General features: G+C 35.7%; 1 protein-coding gene across 2 annotated transcripts in view; it reads right to left on the bottom strand.

The window, feature by feature from the left end:
* mtDNA-helicase (mitochondrial DNA helicase) overlaps nt 1–26,882 on the bottom strand; it is a 261,591-nt gene that overhangs the window by 199,113 nt on the left and 35,596 nt on the right. For both annotated transcript variants that reach the window (XM_090393687.1, XM_090393686.1), the window contains exon 5: nt 24,248–24,392. In XM_090393687.1, coding sequence (XP_090249813.1) covers nt 24,248–24,392 — 145 coding nt within the window. The remainder of the gene's footprint in view (nt 1–24,247; nt 24,393–26,882) is intronic.

Below are 26,882 nucleotides of genomic sequence, written 5' to 3'. Positions count from 1 at the left end.
GACTTTCATGCTAGAATTGGTATTCAACGTTCAGATGAAAGCTTAATGGGAAATTTTGGATACGGTATGAGAGATGACAGAGGAGCAAGCTTAATAGAATATGCAGAAAAAGAAAACCTGTATATCATGAATTCCTTTTTCAAGAAAAAAACACATAGAAAGTGGACATGGAAAAGTCCAAATGGAAAAACTAGTGAAATTGACTTTTATCCTCAGCAATAAGAAAAACATCTTTCAATACTGCTTTAAACACCCTTCAATGTTGGAAGTGACCATCGTATAATACGCAGTAAAATCCAAATAAACTGCCCAAAAGAAAGAAGAAAAATGTTTCGGAGATCAAAGCAAAACATAGATGTACACAAACTCAACATTAAAAAAAAGATATATTCCAACACGAACTAAACAGTAGATTTAAACATCTTATTATAGATGACAATGCTGATCTATTAGAAAGTAATGACATTATTACCCAAAACCTTTTACAATGCTCACTTGAAATAGCTGGTACCACAGAACAGAAACAAGACAAAATCTCTGAAGAAACAAAACAGCTTATGAAGAAATGAAAAAAGCAATTAACCTACAGAATAAAATTGAATACAGTGAATTGTGCAAAACGATCAGAAAACGTATCACAAAAGAAATAAGAAAATTCAATTGTAAATTCATACAACAAACAACTGAAAACAACCGTAGTCTCAAAAAAGCCAAACAGCAATTGATGAATAGCAACAAACAGATGGTTGCAGTCAAACTACAAGACGGGACCGTCACCAGAGATAGATATGCTATAGCAAAAAGAATTGAAGAATTCTACTCAATATTATATCAGGATGATGAATTAAATGAAGAAGACAACTACGACACAGCTGAAGTACCACAGATTCTACCAAAAGAAGTATGTTCAGCATCCAAAGCTTCCAAAATGAGAAAGCTACAAGTGAGGATGGAGTTATAGCTGAACTTCTAAAAACAGGTGGAGAAATTAGCAAAACTATTTACTTTATGCCTGAAGAAAAATGATGTACCAACAACATGGAAGAAGGCTACCCTAATTCTGATACATAAAAGAGTTGAGATAGAAGACTTGATGAACTACCAACCAATCAGTCTACTATCAGTGGTCTACACAGTGTTTACAAAAATCTTAGCTCATGGGTGTGTGACTCTGGACCTAGCACAACCAAAAGAATAGGCAGGCTTTCAAAGGTGTTTTAGTACAATGGACCATATTCAAATTGTATAGCAGATTACTGAACAGTGTAATGAATATCAATTACCACTATGTCTTGGTTTTATTGACTATGTCTTATACCTCTCTGTATAAGACAGGGTGACACAGATATTGTATCACCCTGTCTTATACAGAGAGGTATAAGACAGGGTGACACAATATCTCCAAAATTATTCATAGTGTGCCTAGAAGAAATATTCAAACTTCTTGATTGGGAAGGGAAAGGTCTGAAGATAAATGGAAGATATTTAAGCCATTTATGCTTTGCAGATGACATAGTTATCTTTACTTCAACTGCACATGAATTACAGACTCGTAATTCATGCGCAGTTCAATTACAGACTCGTATCCATGAGCTCCAAATTGCTAGCAGAAGAGCAGGACTAAAGATAAACCTAAAAAAGACCCAAGTTATGTTCAATAGCTATGTCCAACAAGAAATAATAAAAATCAATAATGAGGAAATTAAACAAGTAGATCATTAAATATACATAGGACAACAGATATCAATGGAACAAAATATCATGGAAGAAATTAAAAAAAGCACGATGCTTAGGTGGAAAGCATTTGGAAAATTACATTCAATATTCAAAAGCCAACTACCATTATGCCTGAAGAAAAAAGTTTTTAACCAGTGTATTCTTCCTATACTGACATATGGCTGTGAAACATGGACACTGAATGCAAAGGAAATTCAAAAATTAAGTACAATACAATTTAGAATGGAAAGAATCTAATCTTGGTATCACAAGATTGGATCACAAACGGAGTACACTGATAAGAAATCAAACCAAAGTCTCTGACATCATAGGAAGATTGAAACATCTGGAGTGGCAATGAGCTGGGCATATTGCTCGAAGACAAGATCAATGATGGACAAAAGAAGTACTGGATTGGATTCCACGAGAGGAAAAACGACCATGATGCTGACCTAAATCACAGTGGATTGATGATATCATCAGATTTGCAGGAGTGACATGGAAAAGGAGAATCATGGACAGAGAGTTTTGGAGTAATCTTGGAAAGGCCTTTATCCAGCAGTGGATCGACAATTGCTGCTGCTGATGATATATATACACGAGGGTGGTCTGAAAAGTTCTCAGCCTTGATCATAGATGGCAACACTATTGGCAAGATTTTTTTTTCTAAGTTGGTACATCTGTCATAAGCATCCATGTGAAATTGCAAGTCATTCTATCAAGTAGTTGGTTTTATACAGCTGTCTGAAGCAAAATCCCTTGAAATGGATAAAATTGAGTATCGTGTGGTTATAAAATTCTTTGTAAAAGAAGGTTTAATGGCAAAAGAAATTCATTCGAAGTTCATAAACGTTTATGGGCACTCTTTTCCTTCGTTTTCGACAGTTAAGAAATGGGCTGCGAGTTTAAACGTGGCCGTACCAGCCTTGAAGATGATCCACGTGAAGGACGTCCAAAAAGTGTAACAACACCAGAAATCATTGTTCAAGTGCACGATATGGTATTGGATGACCGGTGAGTCAAAGTGCGTGAAATTGCTGAGACTATAGGCATTTTAAAAGAATGTGTATGATATAATTTGCATGAAGAATTGCAAATGAAAAAGCTATGCGCAAGATGGTGCCGTGCTTGCTCACAGCAGATCAAAAACAGACTCACATGAAAATCTCTGAACTGGGAGCATTTTAACAAGAATAAAACTGATTTTGTGTCAATTTATTACTATGGATGAGACCAAAGTCTCATCTACAGTAATAAATAAATTGAGGATTCACCATTACACACCGGAATCGAATCAGCAATCAAAACAGTGGACAGAAACCAGTTGTTTAGTGCCAAAGAAGACAAAGTCGGTTCCATCAGCAGGAAAGGTCATGACATCGGTGTTTTGGGATGCTAAAAGCATTTTGTTTATTAATTATCTTGAAAAGGGCAAAACAATAACTGGGGAATATTATTCCAATTTTTAACCAGACTAGACGAAAAAATTCGTGAGAAAAGACCCAGTTCGCAGAAGAAAAAACCATCATCTTTCATCAGGACAATGCACCTGCCCAAAAAGGTGTTTTGGCAATGGGAAAATTAAGGGATCTGCATTGTGAATTGTTGGAAAATCCATCCTATTCCCCAGATTTGGCTCCCACTGACTTCTCGCTCTTCCCAAAACTAAAACTCTTCTTCACTGCTAGCGTTTTTCTTCGAATCAAGAGGTGATTGCAGCTGTAGAAGGGTATTTTGCAGATCTTACTGAGAACCACTACAGGGACGGGATAATGGTGCTGGAATAAATGTATTAATCATAAGGGAGATTATGTTGAATAATAAAAATAATTTTGAAATTATAAATTTGTTTTTTCATTGTTAGGCCGAGAACTTTTCAGACCACCCTCATTTATATATATATGTATATCATTGTGATGTGGAAACACCAGAGCGGATCCAAAAATGAATAAATAACCCAAGTGATATCAAGATTCTGGAGTGTTGGCTATGAAGAGCATTTGAAAGAACGTGGATTACAAAAGTTGGTGGATAGGAAGAAAAAAAGAGATATGATAGAGACGTTCAAGTTAGTTAAGGGATTCTATCAGATTAATACAAAAAAAATTATAAAAAGAGTGTATGTTAAGATGGGAAGAACGAGAGGTCATCAATGGAAGTTGTATAAAGATGTTGTGAAGAAGAGTGTGAGGAGTATAATTTTTTACATAGAGAATTGTTAGTGAGTGGAACGCATTGCCTGAGCGTGGTGTGAGTGCAGATAATGTTAATACCTTCAAAGCTCATTATGATAGACTTGTTGCTAGTTTAGTGGGCCTCTCAAGACGAGTCTGTTGACTCCATGGAGGTTACCAAATAATAATAATGTATTATTTTTGAAGAGTTAGAGGTTGCAGTCCTTAGGAATATGTCAAAGGGAAGGTGTTCCCACAGAACTGAAAGAGATGAAATGAAAGAGTAGTATGTTCAGTAATTCAGCAGTTACTGTAAAATGATACTGGGAAGCTCTTGCACATATTATTGTAGCTTTAGAAGAAATGAGACATGTTAGATGCCAGTTCTTATGAACAGCATCCATGGAAATATCTGTAAAAGACACAGTGCAGAAACTGATCGTCTATGAGATAGGGACTGAAAAAAAAAAGGTCTTCAATCAACCAAACTGCATTCTTCACAACAGCATCAAGATGTTTTAAGAAGTGAGGCACACCACACAAAATGCAAGTACAGCATTCCAAGAATGGGCAAAATCAGTTGGAAGTCGACTAAAAGTGTGGTTTGTTAGTATGGGCATGAGGACTAGATTTTTCGCTTGGAGAGTTGTGAATGAATGAAATGGAGTTGCCAGAGTCAGTTGTTAGCACTTTGTCTGTTAATGGGTTCAAGGAGAGGTATAACATATTGTGTGGATAGTTTGGGTCTGCAATGATAAGTTGTCAGAGTTCACGGAGGTACATAAAAAATTATTATTACAATAATAATAATAAAGTGGTAATTGTGTTAACTGGACAAATGTCAAGTAACATACTGAGTAAAAAAAAAGATGACAAGTTTTTTGCAAGTGATGTGAATATGCCAGGAAAGGCTAGGAGTGAGAGTAAATCCAAGAAGAGAAATAGGGTTTTGACTGCTAAGTTGAATATTGTCAAAGGTAAGGGAACAAGAACTAATGTCTTTTCTGCAAGAAAAAAATACATGGATATTTTGGAAATACAGACGGCGACAGGTTGCTACTGCCTTATCAAAGGATGGCAGAGAGAGAGATCACTGTTTAGGACACTTATTATATATAATTTGAAGCTCGACATGTCTGAACATAGTTTTTTTGTATGAATAGGATGACTGGCGAGTGCTATCACCAGCAGATGGAGATTTGAAATCAGTGAGAAGGTAATTTATGTATATGAGGAAGAAGGTGGGTGAGATAACAAAGCCCTGAGGAACATCTGCATTAGTTGGAAAATCTGAAGACAGAATACCCTTGACCATTACATGTAGTGATCAATCTGAGAAAAAAACTGGTAATTCAATTACAAAGGAAGTAAGTCAGATCATAAGATGGCAATTTGTTGAGAAGTCCTAAATGCCAAACTCTATCATATGCCTTGGAAACATTAAGTGCAACAGCATAGGTTTCTCTAAATCTTTCAACATTACGTATGTAGAGATGCATGACGTAGGTGCAGAGATCATCATAAAGTTTGGTAATGATGTTGTCAATAAGATCTTCACAGACCAACTCCATATTGGTGGTAACTGATTACATGACAGTTCTCCAGATGTTGAAGAAGTTGGCTGTTGATGATTTTCTCCATTACTTTAGACAAAACCGATGTGTGTTGTCTAGTGTAATAGAGAACTTGATATAGTTTAAGAGTAAAAACATCACATTTTTTTTTAGAGTGATCTCTTCATCAAATCATCTTGCTGACCTATTAAATGAGTGTACAGTTAGAAACTACTATTTTAGAAATAGTAGATTCAAGAGCTGGTTAAGCACAAGGAGTTTTACTGATATCAAGCACCTGATTTCTGTAATCAACTAGAACCCTACACTGATTCCTGTATAGCTGCAGCATAACTATAAAAGTTACTTATTCATTAAATTGGCTACATATATGATATGACATACTTCAACAGTTAAAACATATAGCAGTAGAATGATTTTTTATACATAAACTGTAGTTACTAAAATCATAATACAAAAGCTTCATTATTATTCTGTACTGTATAACATTTGTCATAACCTAGATCTATGAATAATAGGTCTTTTATGTAGGCCAACCAAAGCTGGTTTAGGATAAGATCTTGACTTTTATTGTAGAGGTGGATATTGTGTAATGACATGATGCATTTTGGAAGCTTCTTTAAATTTTCAAATATAACTATTAAATTTAATATAAAACATTCTTATTGTCCCTTCCCCCAAATTATTACAGTAAATGTGCAATACAGTGAACACCACTATAATGAAATTATGCACCATGATGAACTAGAGAAAAGACCCGACCTAAGTCCCACAGAATCCAATGCTATTTTATGCTCATTACTACAAACAGTAAAAGTTTTACGACAGTGAACTGAACTTCCTAGAAAATAACATTACAAACAATAAACAGGGATACAGCAGGAAACTGAACACAAAGAAAAATTATGGGGAATCTTACACTGATAACAGAACAAAAGGAAAATCATCAGGAATCTTATACAAAGGAAAATTACTAGAAATAGAATTAAAAGAAATAACAAGAAACAGAATAAAGGAAAATTCTCTAAATGAGAAATTTCAAATTTTTTAGCTTATAAATAAACAGATTCTGTCAAAATCAGTTGTTACCCAATAACCTTTCATAACTTTTACTTAAACTTCAAACTAAAGATATACTATATATCATGTAATACTTCTTTAAGAGAATGGTATCAATTTATGCCAGCTGTACATCTCTGAGTCTCTGTCCAATCAGAAAGCCAATTGGACATTCACACCAGCTGTGTCTATAGCTTTTTCACTCCCCTCAGGCTAGCTAATGTTCATCACTTTTGTTCTCTTCCTTCTTATAACTGGATCCAGGCAACCAAGTTGAGTGACTATGGAAGTTTTCACAGTACTTCAGATTTTATTTGGTACTGACTACACATATTTAGTTTATTATGAAGATTTTGGGTAAATTACATTAATTTAAGCTAATGTAACATTTCAAAATCATCATCATCAAATTCCTGCCATGTACCCCACCCGAAAGAGTGTGTACAGGATAAAATACTACTATATGAAAAATTTACATTATTACTAATTTCCTATCTACAATTTTCCTCCAAATCAGTTTGTTACCTATCAAGACTCCTATATTATCAGGTCTTATATTTCTGTCTTCTAAGGCACTTTTAACTGTATCAATCCACCTATATCTTGGACTGCCTCTAAGTCTTTTTCCTTCCAACCTGACAGAGAATACTTGTTTTGCTAATCTTTCCTCTACCATTCTGTTTAAGTGACCATAACACCTGAGATTAGCTCTGCTAACGCATTCCTGGATGCTGACAATCTCAAGTTCTTTCCTAATATCCTATGTTTAATATGATATTGCCATTGATGCCATCTGTTCATGTCCCTAATCTTTCTTAGGACTCTCATATCTCGTCTCTAGTCATTGGTCAAGTGGTGTACTTCTAACCCAGCTCTCAGACCCATAAGTTAAAATTGGTTTGAACTCTGTCTTGTATCCAGCTAATTTAGTGTTTTGACTAATTTCTCTCTTATTCCATATAAATTTATTCAACCGACTTCCTACCAGCTTTGTTGATTCTGTTGTCTATTTCCATATTTAATTTACCATCTTCACTAAAAATCATGCCTAGGTAGCTGAAATGTTTTGCTTATTCTATACGTTCTCCATTCACATTGCAGTTGATATTTTCAATGTCTTTTGTCTTTTTAATGCTGACCTTCATACCATATCTATTACAACAGTTATTCACTTTAATCAGGGAATCTTGCAGACTTGTAGTGGATTTATTTAGAAGTATAACACCGTCAACATAAAGCAAAGAGCTGAGATTAACATCTCCAATTTTGATATCAGGTTTAATATCACTTTCCTTCATAATGTGATCTATATAAATAATGAATAACAGAGGGGATAAAGTACATTCTTGTCTGACACCAGATTTAACATTAAACCACCTTCCTGTACTTCTTTCAATTCTAACTGCTGACTTACAACTCAAATAAAGACTATATATTGCTTGATATAATGTACCATTCACACCATATAACTGTAGCATTTCGAATAGCTTCTCTCTTGGCACCTTGTCATATGCCTTTTCCAGATAGACAAAACTTAAATACATCTCTTTGTTATATTCCCATGATTTCTAAACTATTTGTTGTAAAGTGAAAATCTGATCCTGACAGCCTCTATTTGGCCCGAATGTAGCTTGCTCTTCACCAAGCTTTTCTTCCACAATCCTTCTAAACCGTTTCTCCAGTATACTTGCATAAATCTTACCAAGAACACTCAGTAGAGAAATACCTCTGTAATTCTCACATTCAATTTTATTTCACTTTTTATTTATGGGTATTATGAGAGCTACTCCAATCATCTGGAATTCATCCCTCTGTCCAGGCTCTCTGAACTATGCAGTGCAGCCACTGTAAGACTTTTATACCTCCATACCTCAGCATTTCTGTCTAATCATCTACTCCAGCTGCCTTTCCACATTTCAGGATTTATCTACTTCAAGTATGGATATGTATTCCTGATAGCATGCCTGGTCAGTTGTTTTTACCACTGTGCTGTCACTGATTGTTTCATTTAGCAATTTTTCGAAGTAATTACTCCATACTTCAAGGATATCTTTTTCTCCAGTTTTCAAATCACCTTTATCATCTCTAATTCCTTTTACAGCACTCTTTCCTCCACTTCTGAGCTTCTTCTTCAACCTCCAGAATATCTTGCCACCTTCTTGATATTTATTTTCTGTTTACCAAAGTCTTCCCATGACTTTTGTCTAGTTTTACAGTATTTAGCTTTCTTACATTTATCTCTGTGTATTCTCTAAGAGCACAAGCTGACTTATTTGCCAAGAACTTTCTATATGCTTTCTTTTTTTCCTTCCCAGCCTCCTTAACTTCCCGTGTACACCATGGAGTTCTGATTTTTCTATCCTTGCAGACATCACCACATGCCTCTCTGGCTGAATCAATCAATGTTTTTTTCAGGGCTTGCCACTGAATCTCCAAGATTTGGTTCTTGTTCTTAAACTCTTTCATTTTTCTCGAATGATGTTTGTGTATTTTAGTCTGTAGTTCACATCTGAGAGCTGCTCAACTTTTATTTGGTTTAAAATTTTCTTACATGTTCTTCTTTTCAATGTGAAATTCAATTATATTCTGCTCAAGATTAAATAGTGATCACTTTCAATTTCAAATCCTCTGTACACTCAGGTGTCCTGCACCAGGCAGAAAACATCATTATTAACAATAACATAGTCAATGAGACTTTTCATTTTTCGTATTCCTTGCCTCTTCTCTCCTTGTGAATTTGTGCACATTTTTATATTGAAACATGGTGTAATAACCAGTCCATGTCCTGAGCAGAAACCCAAAACGGTATTTGCCATTATTATTAGCTTTGCTCTTTTCTCCAAATTTTCCCAAAATAATTTCGTATGTCTGAAAATCATTTCCAAATCTGTTATTTAGAATCCTCAACTTTTCCTTTTTCATTGTGTCAGTTGCTTTCTCTAAAGCCTCAAAAAAATTCTTCCACTTCTTTCTGTGGGACCATAGGCACAAATAAGTCTCATTGTCCAGTTTCCAAATTCTGATATTTGCCCACATCACTCTACTTGAGACTCCCTGCTATTCAAAAAGATTAGTGTTGAATATATGGCTACACTTTCTTTTTCTTGATTGTCATTGCCTGAATATAACATTTTGTATGTATTGCTCAGAAAGATTTCACCAGTTTTAGTCTTTTTTGTTTCAGTCATCCCTATTATATCAATCTGGTGCTTATCCAATTCCTCAGCTAGCTCCATTTCTTTGCCATTCAGGCTTCTTATGTTGCCAGTACCTGATCTTCAACTCTGGTGATGTTGAGTTGGGGTGTATTTTAGTATTTGTTCCAATAGCTGACTTTTCGCTGTTCGCCCTGGTTCGCAGGTGAAAACAACAGGGGCTTTGTTTAATCGGGCAACACCTCAGCCAGCATGAAATTCTGTCATGTTGTACTATCATTCTATATTTTGGTTTAAGCCAATAAGAATACAATTTGGTCGGATAAATCCCAAATTGCCAGCCCATCCTCATTCGTATAGTTTCCAGGTAGATACCTATCAGGGTGCTCTACGAGAAGGTGAGGATTGGACATTAAGTCAGAAGCCCTGGTCGCTTCTCTGCATTCTTGGTTTAATTCTTTCATAATTTCTTTGTTTCTTTTGTGATCAAATAGAGTATACCGTATTTTTTTTCTTTCAAAATAGGTCTGAAAAATAGGGTGTGTCTTATACGTCGATACACAGTTTATTATTTTCATTTCTGAAAATTTTCTCTGTTCCGAGTTACGCAATTTCTTTATTGCTTCCTTGTGGTGTGTGAGAGCATTCCAGTTACGTAGAGCAGTGTTTCTCAATCTTCAGACATCCGTGTTCATATGATTGGTGCAGTATTAACAAAAGATTGTGCTGCTAAATGACAAAGACAAGTGGACAGTTGAGTTGAAATGCTAATTCTCTTCAACCAAATTCCTTATATAATATCTAAAACACATTCATTATATATTTCTTCGTTTTAACACGTTCACTCAAACAAAATGATATGTTGCACTGGCAACATATGGTTTTGCTTGAGTCATATAGCATTTTCTGTGGGATGGAAACATGCGATTCATTAGTTAGTGCCATTTTTATCCCAGTTGTCTCTAATTGCACTGTTTGTTGAGAAATGCACAGCCTGCAGATGTCTCTGTACCTTATTCAGTGATACAACAGGAATGTTTTACGATCTCGAACTTCACGGATACATTGAATTTTATTCTATGTGTTAATGATGCATAGCTGAAAATTGCCACGTACCCCCCTGAAAACCTTTCATGTACCCCCCTGGGGGTAGCGTACCACACTTTTGAGAAACACTGATGTAGAGTTCAGTGGATGCACATGTGCTGTCAGCGACAATCACAGTTGTGTCCTGTTCGTTTAAACTTTCCAATTGTTGCCACAGTTGTGAATGGTGATAAATTTCTGCCGTTAAATTTTCTGTAAATTTCTTGGCAAATTATGGCTGAAAAACGTCGGCATTGTTACAATATTGCATACAAGCTACGTGTGATTGCGTATGCTAAAGAACATGGAAACGGTTCTGCAGAGAGGCATTTCGGACCACCCCCAACTGAGAAAATGATAAGAACTTGGCAGAATCAAGGATTTAAAAAAAGCAACTCACAGTAAACATAACCTATGAAGTGGAACTGCAAAAATGGCCAGAACTTGAGGCAGAACTGAATACTTGGATTTTAGACCACAGAAAAGCAGGACTTTCAGTGTCTACAAAAAAATGATTATTCATCAAGCGAAAACAATAGCCACTAACAGAGGGATCGCCAACTTTACTGGATCAACATCATGGTGTTCAAGATTCATGAAGAGAAACCAGCTATGTATGCAGACTAAAACAAAAATATCACAAAAGATGCCAGCTGAATATGAAGACAAAATGATTGAATATCATCAATTTGTCATTAACACAAGGAAATGAGAAAATTTTGAACTTGCACAAATAGGAAACATGGACGAGGTTCCGCTGACTTTTGATGTGCCCTCAAACAAAACTGTAGATTCCAAGGGCACTAAAAGTGTTACTATTAAAACTTCGGGGCATGAAAAAACTCACTACACAGTTGTTTTATCCTGCTGTGCTGATGGGACAAAATTGCCGCCACTATTGATTTTTAAAAGGAAGATGCTACCCAAAGAAAAACTGCTTAAAGGAGTGTTTGTACATGTTCACGCAAAAGGCTGGATGGATGGAGGAGGAATGAAGTTATGGATAGATAAAATTTGGTCTAGGCACCCTGGTGGACTATTGAAGAAGCCTGCCATGCTAGTATGGGATCAGTTTCATTCTCACAGAACAGATGATGTTACAAATAAACTCAAGGAATTGAAAACTCAGTTAGCTGAAATTCCAGGAGGTCTAACTAGTCAGCTTCAACTTTTAGATGTCTGTATTAATAAACCATTTAAGGGATTTATGAAGAAGTGGAACAGCTGGATGCAGTCTTCAGATGTTGAGGTTACGCCATCAGGAAGAAGGAAGAGGCCTAGCATTTCACAAGTTTGTGAGTAAGTCAAAGCTTCATGGGATGCTGTGAAAACTGAGACAGTGGTTAAATCATTTAAGAAGTGTGGAATTAGTAATGCACTGGATGGTACAGAGGACAATTTGTTGTATGAGGACTTAGATTCTGATTTAGAAGAGGGTTTCAAGTGTCTCTTCATTTAGCTCTGGAGATGAATTTCTGGGTTTTGACAATTAAAAGGTGGGTACTCTTTCCTAGTTAGATTAGGTATTTGTTGAAAGTAGACCTACTTGTTACTTTATATTTGAAATACTGTAAATTCATTATAATATTCAGTGATAAAGTTTTTTCCCTAAAAAATGTGTACAAAAAACGGGGTTCGTCCTATATGCCAGTGCATCTTATACGCCGGCAAATACAGTACTTTGCAGTTTTTCTCATAAACTTCATTTCTGCTGTTATTAATCTTTGTCTTTTTATTTTATTGTCGAGATTTCACTTCCATACAATAAGACTGGTAGGGCTAATGTATTGTATACTTTTAGTCTGGTTTGTTTTTGAACTAGGTTTGGTTAAAATATAGAGTTAATTACACCTGTTATTTTTAAATATTTTGCAATTTTTATGTTTATATCTTTTTCATTTTGTGTACTTTATATAGGATTCCTAATAATCCTTGTGTTTTGCTAATCAGTGCATGATTTCCCACCATTTTAACATTTTCCACTAATTCCTTTGTTCTGTTTCCAGTGTTTTTTTTTTGTTTTTTTTTCTGGGAATTTCTTTTGTGTTATTTTCTGTGATTATCTTTGTCATGTTTCCATTGATTTCTTTTATTCCTCACAATTTCTTTTGTTCTATTTCTAGCAATTTCTACTGTTATGTCTCCTGGGATTTAATTGTTTTGTATCCCATGATTTATTTTGTTCTGTGTCCTACAATTTAATTTATGCTTTTTGCGATTTCTGTTGTATATTTATCATCATCAACTTCAAATTTCTGATATATATCCTTGGGGGATACACAGGATAATTATGATAGTGTTACACTATTACTAACTTCTCACCAACAATTTCCTCCAAATTAATCTGTTATCTGTCAAAATACCAATATTATCAGATCTTATATTTCTGTCTTTTAAGGTACTTTTTACTGTATCAATCCATCTACATCTTAGTCTTCCTCTGCATCTTTTCCCAGCCAACATGGCAAAGAACAATTGTTCTGCCAATCTTTCCTCTCCCATTCTGTTTAAGTGCCACCTGAGATTAGCTCTACTAACACATTCTTGAATGCTAATAGCAAGTTCTTTCCTAATATCCTCATTTTTATTATGATACTGCCATTGATGCCACTGTTCACTCCACCAATTTTCTCAGAACTCTCATATCAGAAGCCTCTATTCTTTGATCAAGCGTTTTATTTCTAATCCAGCTCTCACTCTCGGATCCATAAGTTAAAATTGGTGTGAACAGTGTCTTGTATACAGCTAATTTAGTATTTTGACTAATTTCTTTCTTATTCCATATAAAGTTATTCATCTGACTTTCTAGCATACAAGCTTTAGTAATTCTGTTGTCTATTTCCATATATTTAATTTACCATCATCACTAAATATTATGCCTAAATAGCTGAAATGTTTTACTTGTTCTATAGGTTCACCATTCAGGATACAATTGATTTTTTCACTGTTTCTGCCTATCTTCACTGCCTTTGTCTTTTTATTGCTGATTTGATTTTCATTCCAAATTTATTACAACAGTTATTCAATTTAGTCAGGGAATTTTACAGACTTGTACTGGAATTATTCAGAAGTATAACATCATCTGAATAGAGTAAAGAACTAAGAATAACATCACCAATCTTTATATCACATTTAATATGACTTTCCTTCATAATGTGATCCATATAGATAATGAATAACAGAGGAGATAACCATCTTCCTGTACCTCTTTCAAGCCTAACTGCTGACTTACAGCTTAAACAGAGACTATGAATTGCTTGATATAATGTTCCATTTAAACCATATAACTGTTGTGTTTTGAAGAGCTTTCCTCATGGCACCTTGTCATATGTCTTTTCCAGATCAATAAACCTTAAATACAGATACTTGTTATATAAGGATTTATACAATGTTATTATACCTTGTTATATTCTTGTTATATAAGGATTTATACAATGCGGGTGGACTACATCTGAATGGTTTTGGTGTTAGGTGTCTGGAGAGAGCTTTGTTCACTGAGCATGCTGGTGTTCAAATTCATGGAAACTTAGGCAATTAGGGTGGAAGCAATTCAGTTTGTGTGAAGTGAGCGAGTGTGACAATGACCAAGTGAGGAATCTAGTCTCTCAAGCAAAAATATTGAATAGGTTAGTCGATTCAGAAAGCAAAGGTGGGTGGGGAAATAAAGGGATGTTGCTGTTTTTATATACTAATGCCAGAAGTATCAGGAACAAGAAGGAGGAGTTTTTGACATTGATTAGTGCAACACCTCACCAAAAGTTATTGGCATTTGTGAGACTTGGCTAACAGCAGATGATGCAGTTACAGGGATTGAATGTGAAGGGTTTAGTATTTTCGGGGAAGATAGTATTGGGGGGGGGGGAGTACTGATGTTACCAGATGAATTGCAACCAAAAAGAATAGGAGACAGGCAGGAGGATAGCTATTCATTTGAAGCAATCTGGTTTGAGACTAAGACCAGTAAGACAAAATATACAGTTGTTGTTGCTATAGGCCAGAGAATTCCACAGATGATCTGGGAGACATGCATCGCCAAATTAGCGCAATGAGTACAGGTCAAGTGATTATTATGAAGAACTTCCAACTATGGAGATATAGACTGGAAGGAAGAAAGATCACACATGGCAGAAAGGAAATAGAATTTATACACCTGCTGAGAGATAATTACTTAAGGCAGCATGTGATGGAGGGGACTAAGGGTGGGAGAGAGTATTAGACCTGCTCATAGGATCAGAAGAGCTATCCATAATCAAGTTGGCAACACTGCCTCCAATTGGTGAAACTGACCTTGCAGTCTTGATTGGTAAATTGTAAAATGAGGAATATTCTATCAAGAAGGGGTATTTGTGGAACTACAAGGCAGGTGATTATGACATGCTTAGGAAGAAGCTTAAATCTTTACAATGGCATAAAACACTGCTGGGTAAGGAGTGTTTGGGATACAGTTAAGGGTCATCTAGAGGAATCAGTATTAAATTGTATACCTTGGGTAAGAAAGGTTAATAAGGTAGGAGTTAGATGGATGAGTAATATCATTAAGCACGAGCTGCAGAAGAAAAAAATGCTGTGGAAGGTATATAAACAGAAAGGTGACCAAGCAGGTCAAAGGAAATCCCAAAGAGTTCTTTCGTTACGTGGCAAGTAAGAGGAAGAATGACTATGGAAGATTAACCTTAATGAGTGATGATGATCAGGAGGGGACAGAAGAGGATAAAATAGTTCAGTTACTGAGAGACCACTTTGCAAGCATATATCTTCCTAGTGAGGTTAACGCTTTAACCTATGTGACAGACCCTAATGTGGGAACCAAGGTGGATGAATTAGAAGTCCTTACAATATTGCAGAATCTCAATGTACATACAGCTGCGGAATTAGATGGGATATTAGCTAGGGGTTTTGTGAGAATGTGCAAGAGAACTCTCAATGCCTTTGACTAAGCTGTTTAATTTAAATCTCAGCTCTGGTAGAGTTCCACGGGAGTGGAAAGAGGGCAAAATTATTCCCTTGCATAAGGGAAGTTCTAAGACTGCAGTAGCAAATTATAGACCACTTAATATCTTAGGTGTGATGGTAAAAGTACTAGAAAAATTGGTGAAAAAAGATAATTCAAGAATGGGTAGATAAAAATATGATACTGTATGACGGTCAGCATGGCTTAGTGAAATGTAGGTCATGCCTTAGAAATTTACTAACTTTTTATATTAGAGTAACAGCTGAGTTAGATAAAGGAAATTTTGCTGGATTTTGCAAAGGCATTTGAAAGAATACTACGTGGAACTCTCTTACACAAATTAGAACTAATAGGAGATGGATATGACACTGGTTAAGTGGATGGATGCTGGACAGATATCAAAAAGTGGTGTATGGAGGGGCAGAATTGAGGCGAAAGCAGGTGACCAGTGGTGTGCCACAAGGTTCAGTGCCGGGACCATTGCTGTTTAATTTGTACATTAATGATACAGGAAAGAACCTGAATGAAAGTATTCAATTACTTGCTGTTGATGTGAAATTAGGTAGAGTAATACTTAATCAAGGCAATGTGGAGAGCTTGCAGGACAATTTAAATAGGCTGTCAGTATGGGCAAAAGTTAATGGGTATCAGTTTAATGTCGAGAAATGTAAATTTATGAACTTTGGGATAAATAGATTACAAGCCATTCATCACATTGATGGCACTATACTCCAGGAAATAGATAAAGCTAGAGATTTAGGTTTCATGGTAAACAGAGAATTTAATTTTAGAGTACATATTGCTAAGGTTGCTAAGATAGCACATAAGATTACTTGGCTAGTGAAGGACACATTAACAAATAGAGATAAGGAAGCTGTAATTCGTCTTCAATACATCCACATCTGGATTACTATAATATAATAATAATAATAATAAATAATAATAACAATTCCCAAGATTTCTCAACTATTTGTCTTAAAGTGAAAATCTGATCCTGACAACCTCTATTTGACCTGAATCCAGCCTGTTCCTCACCAAGCTTACCTTTCACAATTTTTCTTAGCTGTTTCGCAAGTATATTTGCATAAATCTTAGTAGAAATGCTCGGTAGGGAAATACCTCTGTAATTCTCACATTCAGTTTTATTTCCCTTGTTATAGATGGATACTATGAGAGCCCTACTCCAATCATCTGAAATTCTACTGCCTGATCTGGGTTTCTGAATTATGCAGTGCAGTTACTGTAAAACTTTTATATCTCCATACTTATATCAATGTTTCCTTCAGGATTTGCCAGTGAATCTCAAAGGTTTGGTTCTTGTTTTCAAACTCTTTCATATTTTCTTCAATGATATTTGTGTATTTCAGTCTACAGTTCGCCTCTGAAAGCTGTTCGACCTTGATTTGTTTTAAATCTTTCTTACACACACTCTTCTTTTCGATATGAAATTCAGTTTTATCCTGCTCAGTGATTACTAAATACTAAATAGTGTGAATACTTCCTATTACAAATCCTCTGTATACTTTGTGTCCTGAACCAGTGGGAAAATATCAGTATTAACTATAATATTGTTAATGAGACTTTCTTATTTCTTGCATCTTCTCTTCATGCGAATTTGTACATATCTTTATGTTGGAACATGGTGTTAGTAATAAGTAATAACTAATCCATGTCCTGAATAGGAATGCAGCAGGCATTTACCATTAAAAATTATTATTAAAATTTACTAATTACTAAAAGTATAAATTTTGCTCTTTTCTCCAAATTTTCCCCAAACATTTCTATATGTCTGCTAACCATTTGGGTATTATTTACCACAATTTCTTTTATTTCATGGGAATGGAGCATGGGAGAGGTCAGTACTTTTACTCTAAATTCACTATGGCAAACCATGAACTATAACAAACTATGTTTCTGGTCTCTAGGGGCTCACACTATAACAATGATATAATGTTTTTCTTTCATAGTATGATAAAGCCAGGCTTGATTTGTGTGCTTTTTTTTTTCTTTTTTCAATGTGCTTAATATCTTCTTTCATATGAATTTTTCTCAAATGTTCTGTTTATTCAATAAAATACATGCCACATGCACAGAATACATTATAAACACTTGGCTTCATGAGAAGTGAATGAAGTTATTTGGGGAGGACCTAAGCATCATGGAGAATTTTTTCCCCCAGAGATGTAAAGGCAACTTTAAGTTTGTATTGTTTTAATAAATTAGATATTTTATGTGCTGTGCATGGTAAAGAGACTACTCCTGTAATTTTTTTTTCAAATTTACAGTGATTTGGTGGATTTTATAAGATGCTCTTAATAGTTTTCGGATCGTAACATTCTTTACATGCAGTTCTCTGAGATAATTCATTTCTTGATCTGTTTTGTTGTTGTCATAAATACCGTATATGGTACATGCTCTGTTTTAAATTATTATTATTATTACGTGACACCTCCAGGGAGTCCAAAGACTCATCGAGGGAGGGCACCTACTCTACAACTCTGTCTCCACCAACCGCAACTACCATCATTATCTACACCAACGCCATCTACTGCCTACCTCCACCACTACTAGATTTTCACATACAATCACAAACATCCATGCCCATGGTGGAATTTGAACCTGCAGCCTCTTGGCTGGAGAGCGGATTCACTAACCACTCGGCCAACCAGGCCGACTAATGTATGGTAAAGAGACTATACCTTGTAATTTTTTTTTTCCCCAAGTGTGCAGTGATTTGGCAAGTCTTATAAGATGTTCTTAATAGTTTTCGGATTGCAGCATTCTTTACATGCAGTTCTCTGAGATAATTCATTTCTTGATCTGTTTTGTTGTTGCTGTCACTAAATATATGGTTAAGGGCTACTTTCCACTATTAATGTCCCAAAATGACTCCATTTTGGGACAGGGTGATGGTGAAAAGTTGAACATTAATATTCAGCAGTAATGAATTTTTTTCCCCTCTTTATACTAAGATTTTTAATCTACTTTGTTTGGTGACTGAGACAAGCACATCAAGGAAAGAAAGGATTCTATTTCTTTTGATTCCTGCTGTGGAATGATTTTAATATTTAAACTATTCAGGAAGTTGTTGTAGTATCCTATTCTAGTAAGTATCCTGGATAGACAAGAATCAACAGCATAGCCACATTTTTGGCTCAGTATGATATTTTTTTTTCAATGGCCATCATTTCAAATTCAAATAATTCCATATGTATTAGATAAGAAGGGTGAAAGTAATCAGCACACAACTAGACCTTCTTTTAGTCAAGTGAGTGTTATTTTCTGAATGGCGTGTGTGATGGTGTCTGGAAACAGTTCTTCCAGCAGCATCTTCTTCTCTGGGCACATTAGTAAAAAAAAAGACTCATTACATCTAAACTTGCAAAATCTATGTGATTTAAAATTACATCCTTTATTTTGCTGATGAAATCTTTTGAGTTCTTGATGTTTTTCTGACATGAGCAATTATAAGTTTTTAAGTATTTAGCAAGATAAAGTAGCTAGCATATTAAAACAGAATGACCTCAAAGTTGCTTTCAAACCTATGGGGAAAAAAAAACCTCCATATGCTTACACACCCAAACTGCCTTATTTGCCTATCAAGAAGCGAAGTGTTTATAAAATATTCTGAAAGCATATTATTACTCAGACAAACAGAACATTCAGGAGAAACTTACACGAAACGTATCAAATTAAAATTAGCAAATCAGACCTGGTTAATCACACTACTATGGAAAAATCAGGTAATTTGAGAACTATTAAGAATGCTCCATCTTCAATTTGATAGCAATATTCAAAAATGTCTAAAAATACCTCCAAAATGAAAAGGTGTCCATACTATGAAATACAAATCAAGGCCTTATTACCAACTGTGGTTGGCCTACATAAGATCTAGCAACAGCACAAGTCAACAATGACGTGCATGTGTGACATCTCAACACAACATGCACTATCAGTTTTACAATAATTCCATTAATGTCAGCTTATGTACCAAAAATCATCCTGTTCCTACATGTTTTCAAATCAAACAGTAACTTTATTCTTGATGAAGTACACCACAGTGCACAGGAAACGAGTTTAATGAATAATGAATTTTTACTTTCATAGTTATATTATGGCTATACCAGAATCGTTACAAATGAGATTTTAGTTATTCAAGGGTTGAATCTCAAGTGAATTCCACCCAAGGCTGGAAAGCAGTATATGTTTCATAAATGGTCTCTGTATGTTTTCTTTGAGAATTTTGACACTAAAGACAGTTTGACTGAAACTAAAATTGAAGAGAAATTAGAGGAGAAATTCTAAAGACCTGATTTCATTAAATTTTAGAGATAGAGCAGTTATTCTTTTATATCATTATCAAAACATTTTGCCAAATTTGGCAAAATATTTTGATAATGGTATTAAAATGGTCCAAATTAAATAAAAATTGAGATGATCAACAAATTTTAATAAAGATCACATACCGAATTTCAACAAATGCTGTACAGTCAATTACAAATAAATAGGCAAAACAAATCTAATATATACTATACATTGTGAAAAATTGTCTATAACACTTAATAACAGCTTTTATATTTAATTCATATACTAACAAACTTGGATTAACTTCGTAGCACAGGATTAAATTCCAAATGATCATACTACAACTTTTTCATTTCTGAATGTTCAAATCAGTAAAGTTTATTGAAAGATGTCAGTTATGAAAGAAAACTTGCTAGCTCCAGTGCTAGGTGAGCAGTTCACAAAGCTTCTCTATCTTAATTTTTGTCCCCCCCCCATCTTCCTGCTCTTGCCATTTGTTCCTACCGCTCATGTAGCAGCTTCTTAATATACACCCTCTGTCCAAAAAGAAACCGAACTTTTCGAAAATAGAAGAAACTAGTGGCCCACTTGTTGTATCTTTTTGTTGTCGAAAGCAGCAACCTTCGTTAGTATTGTGTCAACTGTTTATGACATTTGTTTCATTAGAAGCCGAATTATAGTGCCGAGAGTGACAGTGTGTTTTGATGAACGGTCGGAAAATGAGTTTCAAACAGAGAGCTACGATTGACTTTTGAGTTAAATTTGGTAAAATTTTTACCAAAACACATCAAATGCTTCAAAAAGCATATGGTGATGAATGCTTATCCTGTACTTAAGTTTACGAGTACTTTAAGCAATTTCAAAATGGTCATGAGATGCTTGAGGATGACGAAAAGCCGGGTCGTCCAAAAACTGAACTGAGTGAAGTTAACATCCAAAAAGTGCGTGATTTCATCAAAGAAAACCCAAAATTGTCTGTGAGATTGATTGAAGATGAATTGGGGATTCCAAAATCATCAGTGCACAACATTTTGACTGAGAGTTTGGGCCTTTGTAAATTGAAATCGCGATTTGTTCCCCACAAGTTGACCGACGACCAAAAATTGTATCGAATTGAACACTGCAAGGACCTCATTAAAACCGCTCATAAGGACTCAAACTTCCTTGAAACAATTGTTACTGGTGACGAAACGTGGTGTTTGGAGTATGAGCCCAAAGCAAAGCACCAGAGTGCTGAGTGGAGACCACCAGAAGAGGGACATCCAAAAAAAAAGTTGCTTGGAGAAGTCAAAAGTAAAGAAATGCTGATTTGTTTCTACAATTCCAAGGGCATTATCCACAAAAAATTTGTTCCACCTGACCAAACGGTCAATGGTGAGTTTTATCTCGAAGTTTTGAAGCGATTGATTGCGAGAATTCGTCACATACGGCATGAATATCGTGATGACCGACCGTTCATCAACACACACTGTCACTTTTGGCACTATTACTCGGCTTCTAATGAAACAAATGTCATAAACAGTTGATGCAACACTAATGAAGGATACTGCTTTCGACAACAAAAAGATACAACAGGCGGTGCCACTAGTTTCTTCTATTTTCGAAAAGTTCGGTCTCTTTTTTGGGCAGAGGGTGTAGCTATCGCCAGCTACACGATTGTGGTATTCAATTTCTCACACTCTTCGGTCTGACAAATTTATTTGATTTATGACTGCACCAGGCAGACAGAATAATACAAGTAAGGAATTAAAGAAGAATAAAGGCAATATCTAGTCAAATTTCGCTTAACAATACAGCAAGTCATGGCAATGATCAGATCAAATTGTTGTTCAACAAAGCATTTATTCTAACTAGAAAATTGTGATTAAAACTAGACAAGTAATGGGAAATAATTATTTCTCTTAGAATAGCTAACTTCAGAAAGTACCTTGCACAAATATAACATATACAATTCTGTCTACACGCCACTACTCAGTATTTTACAAAACTTAACACAGACATACAATTTTACATAACTATAATCCAAGAAACATTGATACGATGTGCTTACTCAGAGTTTTTTCTTTATAAACAGTCCCTTACTACAAACAAAGTTCAATCAGGACATCTCATCCCATCCTTTTTTTTCTTTCTAGGCTGGTGGCTGCCTGTTAATTACACAAGCTTGAGATCACAGGGAGGGCAGTCTGCTATATGGCAGGATACATCAGCAGACGTGCCTTGGAAGCTACCCGGAAAATTTCAGGGAGACTCGCCATCGACAAAACTCCCACGATAAACCATGAGTGTACTTTGCAGGGTCAGAAGGTACAAGCTACCAAACCTCCAACCATGAGCTCCTAATCACTGCCTCCTCTTCTCCCTTTTTTCCTTCCTTTCAGCCCCTTAAAAATCCTCCTCGTTTTTTGTTTCGCCTCCAAAGTGTCTGCGATCATCCTCTGGCGCAATGACGTCACTCGGGTTCTCTCTTGCCGAAAGTCTTTGTTTTAAGTGCCTAAATGTTCACAAGTTGTTGCAAACCTTTCCTTTTCTGTATGCTTATCTTATTTCCTCCTTAAACTGGCCAGCTTAATATCCTCTCTTCTATATTTTTTGCTGACTCACTATACTAATAATACATAATCTCTTTCCTCTGTTTTCAAACACTATAGTTACACAGGTAATATTGAATACATTACACAAAGTAGTTAATTTATATTCAAAGAAAATTAATACATCATTTTCTATATTTTGAATTGACAACGTTGTAAAATTGAGCTTGATAAGTTAACTAAATTAACTTATTGTGCGAGATTTTACAAAACCACATGTAGAAGATGCATAAAGCAGCACCCAATGTTTGAAATGTCTCCCTTTTGCCTTCACACATGGGCAAAGTCTGTGAGGCCACATACCGATGGTGGCATGCAAAACATCCAATGGAAACGCTGCTCACTCCAAATCCACCTTTAGGCTGACGATGCCGAGATGTCATTTCTTGCAGACTACTCTCTCAAGTTCTGACCACAATTTGAAGTCCCACAGATTCAGATTGAGACTTCCAGACAGCCAATCAGATGGTGATATGTGGTCAGGAACATTTGTCTCCAACCAGGTCCTCGCCTTGTGTGCAGGGGCCCTCGAGTCCTGAGTTCACGGTAGGCAGAGGCCATCCCACAGGTTCCAGCACGGTGTCTTCATACTTTGGCTGCAGTTTTGACCCATTTCTCATAGAAATGCAACTTGGATATCCCCCCCCGATGATTTAGAGAGATCATCACCTGCATAAGTGAAGGTTTGGTGGGGGGGTGACGCAGGGTGATGATCTCTCTGAATCCTAGGTGCTATGACATGTGTTGTGCGACCATCTGGGGCATATACCCAATCATTTTGGAAGTCAAACTCTTTAATGGTGAAAATCTCATTTGTGAAGAGGATATTTTGTCTGTTGTTCTTGTGACACAGAAGTTCCTTTGATTTTATCACCCTCTTCACCTCTGCCACATGGTGTTAAGTGTCCAGTAGAACGATGATAGGTTTTCACCCCCCCCCAGGTCATCAGTTAGCACATGTGACATCGTTCTCTGCAAAACATTGATGTCTACCTACATCACTTTCTGCGTTTTCAGAGGATTACGGCAAAGATGTACCATCACAGTCCTCACAAGCTGTTGGGTCCTAATGCAGTATGGTCAACCTGTTCTTTGGGGATCAGATACATCTTCTATGTTGTTATAATGGTTAATAGTCAGATATGCAAGCATCCTACTGGTCCCAAGTGTTTTTATCATGTTGAAAATAACAGGTGGCTGCATTCCAACCTTGTGATGTGTTAATTACAGCTACACAGTTCTCATAATCTTTCCACTGCATGTTAACCATACAGCTAGACAACTTTCTCTCTCTACTGATAAACACACGAATATTGGCTGTGTATAGCACCACTAACAGAACCAGGCTCTACAAACCTGTGGGCAGCATATGGAGGAGGAGGAGGGGGGGGCTGAAGAAGTTGTAATAGTATTTATGGCAAAAGGCTGTGTAATCTTTATATTTTACAACACAAAATTTATACTTATAAATTAATTATAAACTATCCTGTGTAAGTAAACAAATAAAGTTAGCAATTTTTTCTCTTTCATTCTTTCTAAAATTTGAGTGAAAAATTTTTTCAAGCACTTTATAGTAGTACAAGTTCAAAATTAAAAAGGTTGTGCAAAAGGAAAACATAAACTATGTAGTGCTTACTTTTAATTTGAAGCTTTCTACTACAGATAAAAATTCTGTATTCCTAAGGCTGCTAATATCAATACTATCATTAAATATCTGTTGCACATGTTCTAGGTGTTCTGAATTAAATATTTCACTTTCTGGAGGAGGAAGTTCTATTTTGCTGAAAAAAAAAAAGGAGATATATATTGTGATAACATTACCTTTATTTATTTATTTCTTTAGCTGTCAGCAGTTGTGAAATAATCATATATAACCAATGAAGTCTTAAAAATTATTTTACTGCTGCTTGATATTTTAATAGGAGGAACAATCGATAACGCCAGCTTGATTTATTAAGATAATGATTCCAAAAAGTAAACATAGAAAATGAAGTCAATGCTTAGCTTTCAACAGTATATTAGTTATTGATTCATAATATCCTGTAACTTCATATATTTTAATCAAAAAAAAATTTCTGAAATCAATCCTGTTCAAATGCTTGCATAGTCTCATGGAAACACTGCCAGTTCCATAAAGCTACACTGAAAACCGACATAGGTGCGATGCTAGTTGCCAACTACACAAACTTTTACTATGTCTATCTTCAGTCAGTTTCTGCATGCAGGAAGACTTAGTCAAGGTTTTCAAATCTTTGTGAATTCCTGTCAGCTGATTTGCCGCATATATGAGTTACTCATCCTCTGGAATAAGCTTTTCCTCCTGGACACTAGAATTTTCAATTCCTGCAACTCAAGACAAACTGAGGGTAGAACTTTTACTTCAGACAACAATACGATGGTTTTAGACTTGGGTCACAAGATGGCAGCACTTGAGCTCAGCTACTGCTGATGACTAAGGATAGAGAAAGGCTACTAACCACTTTCTGAGTTTAAAGTTTATCCATGCTAAAAGAATTGTGCTTCCTCCCTTTGGAGAACAAAAAAAAAAAAGAGAAGAGAGAGAGTTCTTTGCTTCCTCCTCTGTTTCATTAGTGATACTGAATCTTTTGCAAAAGGTTTAAAAAGTATTTTACTTCAAAGGAATCATAAGAAAATTAATATAAATTTTGATTAATCAAAAAATTAAGGCATATGAAGCAAAAACAACTGAAGAGCAGCAAGTATAAACATATTTCTAAGAAAGCACAAATAAAATACAGTATGCTTTACATGTTCCCTCCTTCAATGTATTATTTATTATTCTTTCATACCATTATAAAATAACAATAAATAGACCAGGCATATACAATTATGTAAGGAAAAATAAAATAAACTATTTAATATGAAAACAAATATGTATCAAGATGAGTATTTCATCCCAATCTTCACAATGAGCACATAATAATTGGACTCTTATATGAAGCAAAAATGGAAATGAAAGCAAACATTACAAAGTGTATTTGTTTTTACCACTCTGAGGACAGCAGTATATAATACTAATACTTGTAATATGTTTAATCTGAAGATGGTATGACACTCTTTCTAAATAAAGTGCTTGCATTTTATATGAAAGCACTTTATTTAGAAAGAGTATTATTATTACAGGCAGCTCCAAGGAGTCATTAGACTTATCGAGGGAGGCCCAACATCACATCGAAAACAACTATTGAACATTCACACAGTATCTATCATACTTCACCTTGAACTCATTTACAGTCATGGCACCCACAACAGACTCTGCCAGCTTATTCCACTTATTTACCACTCTCCAAGTAAAAAACTTAGCTCTAACTTGCTAACCACACTCTTACCAAGCTTCCATGGATGGTCCCTAGTCCTCCCACTACCAGTCCTATTCTCAAAAATATCTTCTGAATTAATCATATAGAAACCCTTCAGTAATTTGAATGTCTCAATCATTTTACCCCTTTTCTGCCTATCAACCAATTTCTGCAGCCCACAAATCTTCAAACTGTTCTCATAAGGTTCATTCCATAGTCCTGCTATTATCTTGATCACTCATCTCTGGATCCTCTCCACCTCATTCCCATCGAGAAGAAACCCTGGCGCCCATATCTGGGCCCAGTAGTCTAGATGGAGTCTTATCAAGGCTCGATACAGAGGAACAATAACCTGTTTGTCTCTGCTCATTAAAGTGTTTTTCAGTAACCAAGTGATTTGATGAGCTGATTTCGCAACTTTTGCGATGTGTCCCCTAAACTTCAACTCCCTATCCACCAACACTCCCAAATCGCTGGCCTCGTCAATCTCCTGGAGTACAGTTCCACCAATGTGATATACCGCTGCTAATCTTTTCACCCCAAAATGCAAAACCTTACATTTTTCCATATTAAATTGACATCCATTCTCCTTAGCCAGTCCTCCAAACTATCCAAATCATCCTGCAAAATTTTGACATCCTGAGCATTCACTATTGCTCTACCTAACATTGCATCATCTGCAAACAGATGCACAGTTCCTCTCAGATCCTTTCCTATATCGTTAATGAACAAATTAAACAGTAGTGGTCCAAGAACAGAACCCTGCGGCACAGCACCAGTCACAGGCCGTCTTTTGGACTCTACTCTACTCCTGAATAAACCACTCTCTGATATCCCTCCATCAACCACACTCCTATCCATCTCACCAACCCTATATCCATTCTCATATGCTGCAGTTTACTGATTAGAATTCCATGTGGTATCCTATCAAAGACTTTAGCAAGGTCCAGC

This window comes from Typopeltis vanoorti, chromosome 6 (assembly GCF_054136105.1).
Source record: "Typopeltis vanoorti isolate ZY-2024b chromosome 6, IOZ_Tvanoo_1.0, whole genome shotgun sequence".
Taxonomy (NCBI): domain Eukaryota; kingdom Metazoa; phylum Arthropoda; class Arachnida; order Uropygi; family Thelyphonidae; genus Typopeltis; species Typopeltis vanoorti.
The sequence above is the reverse complement of the archived record's forward strand: the minus strand, read 5'-3'. Positions and strand labels throughout refer to the sequence as shown.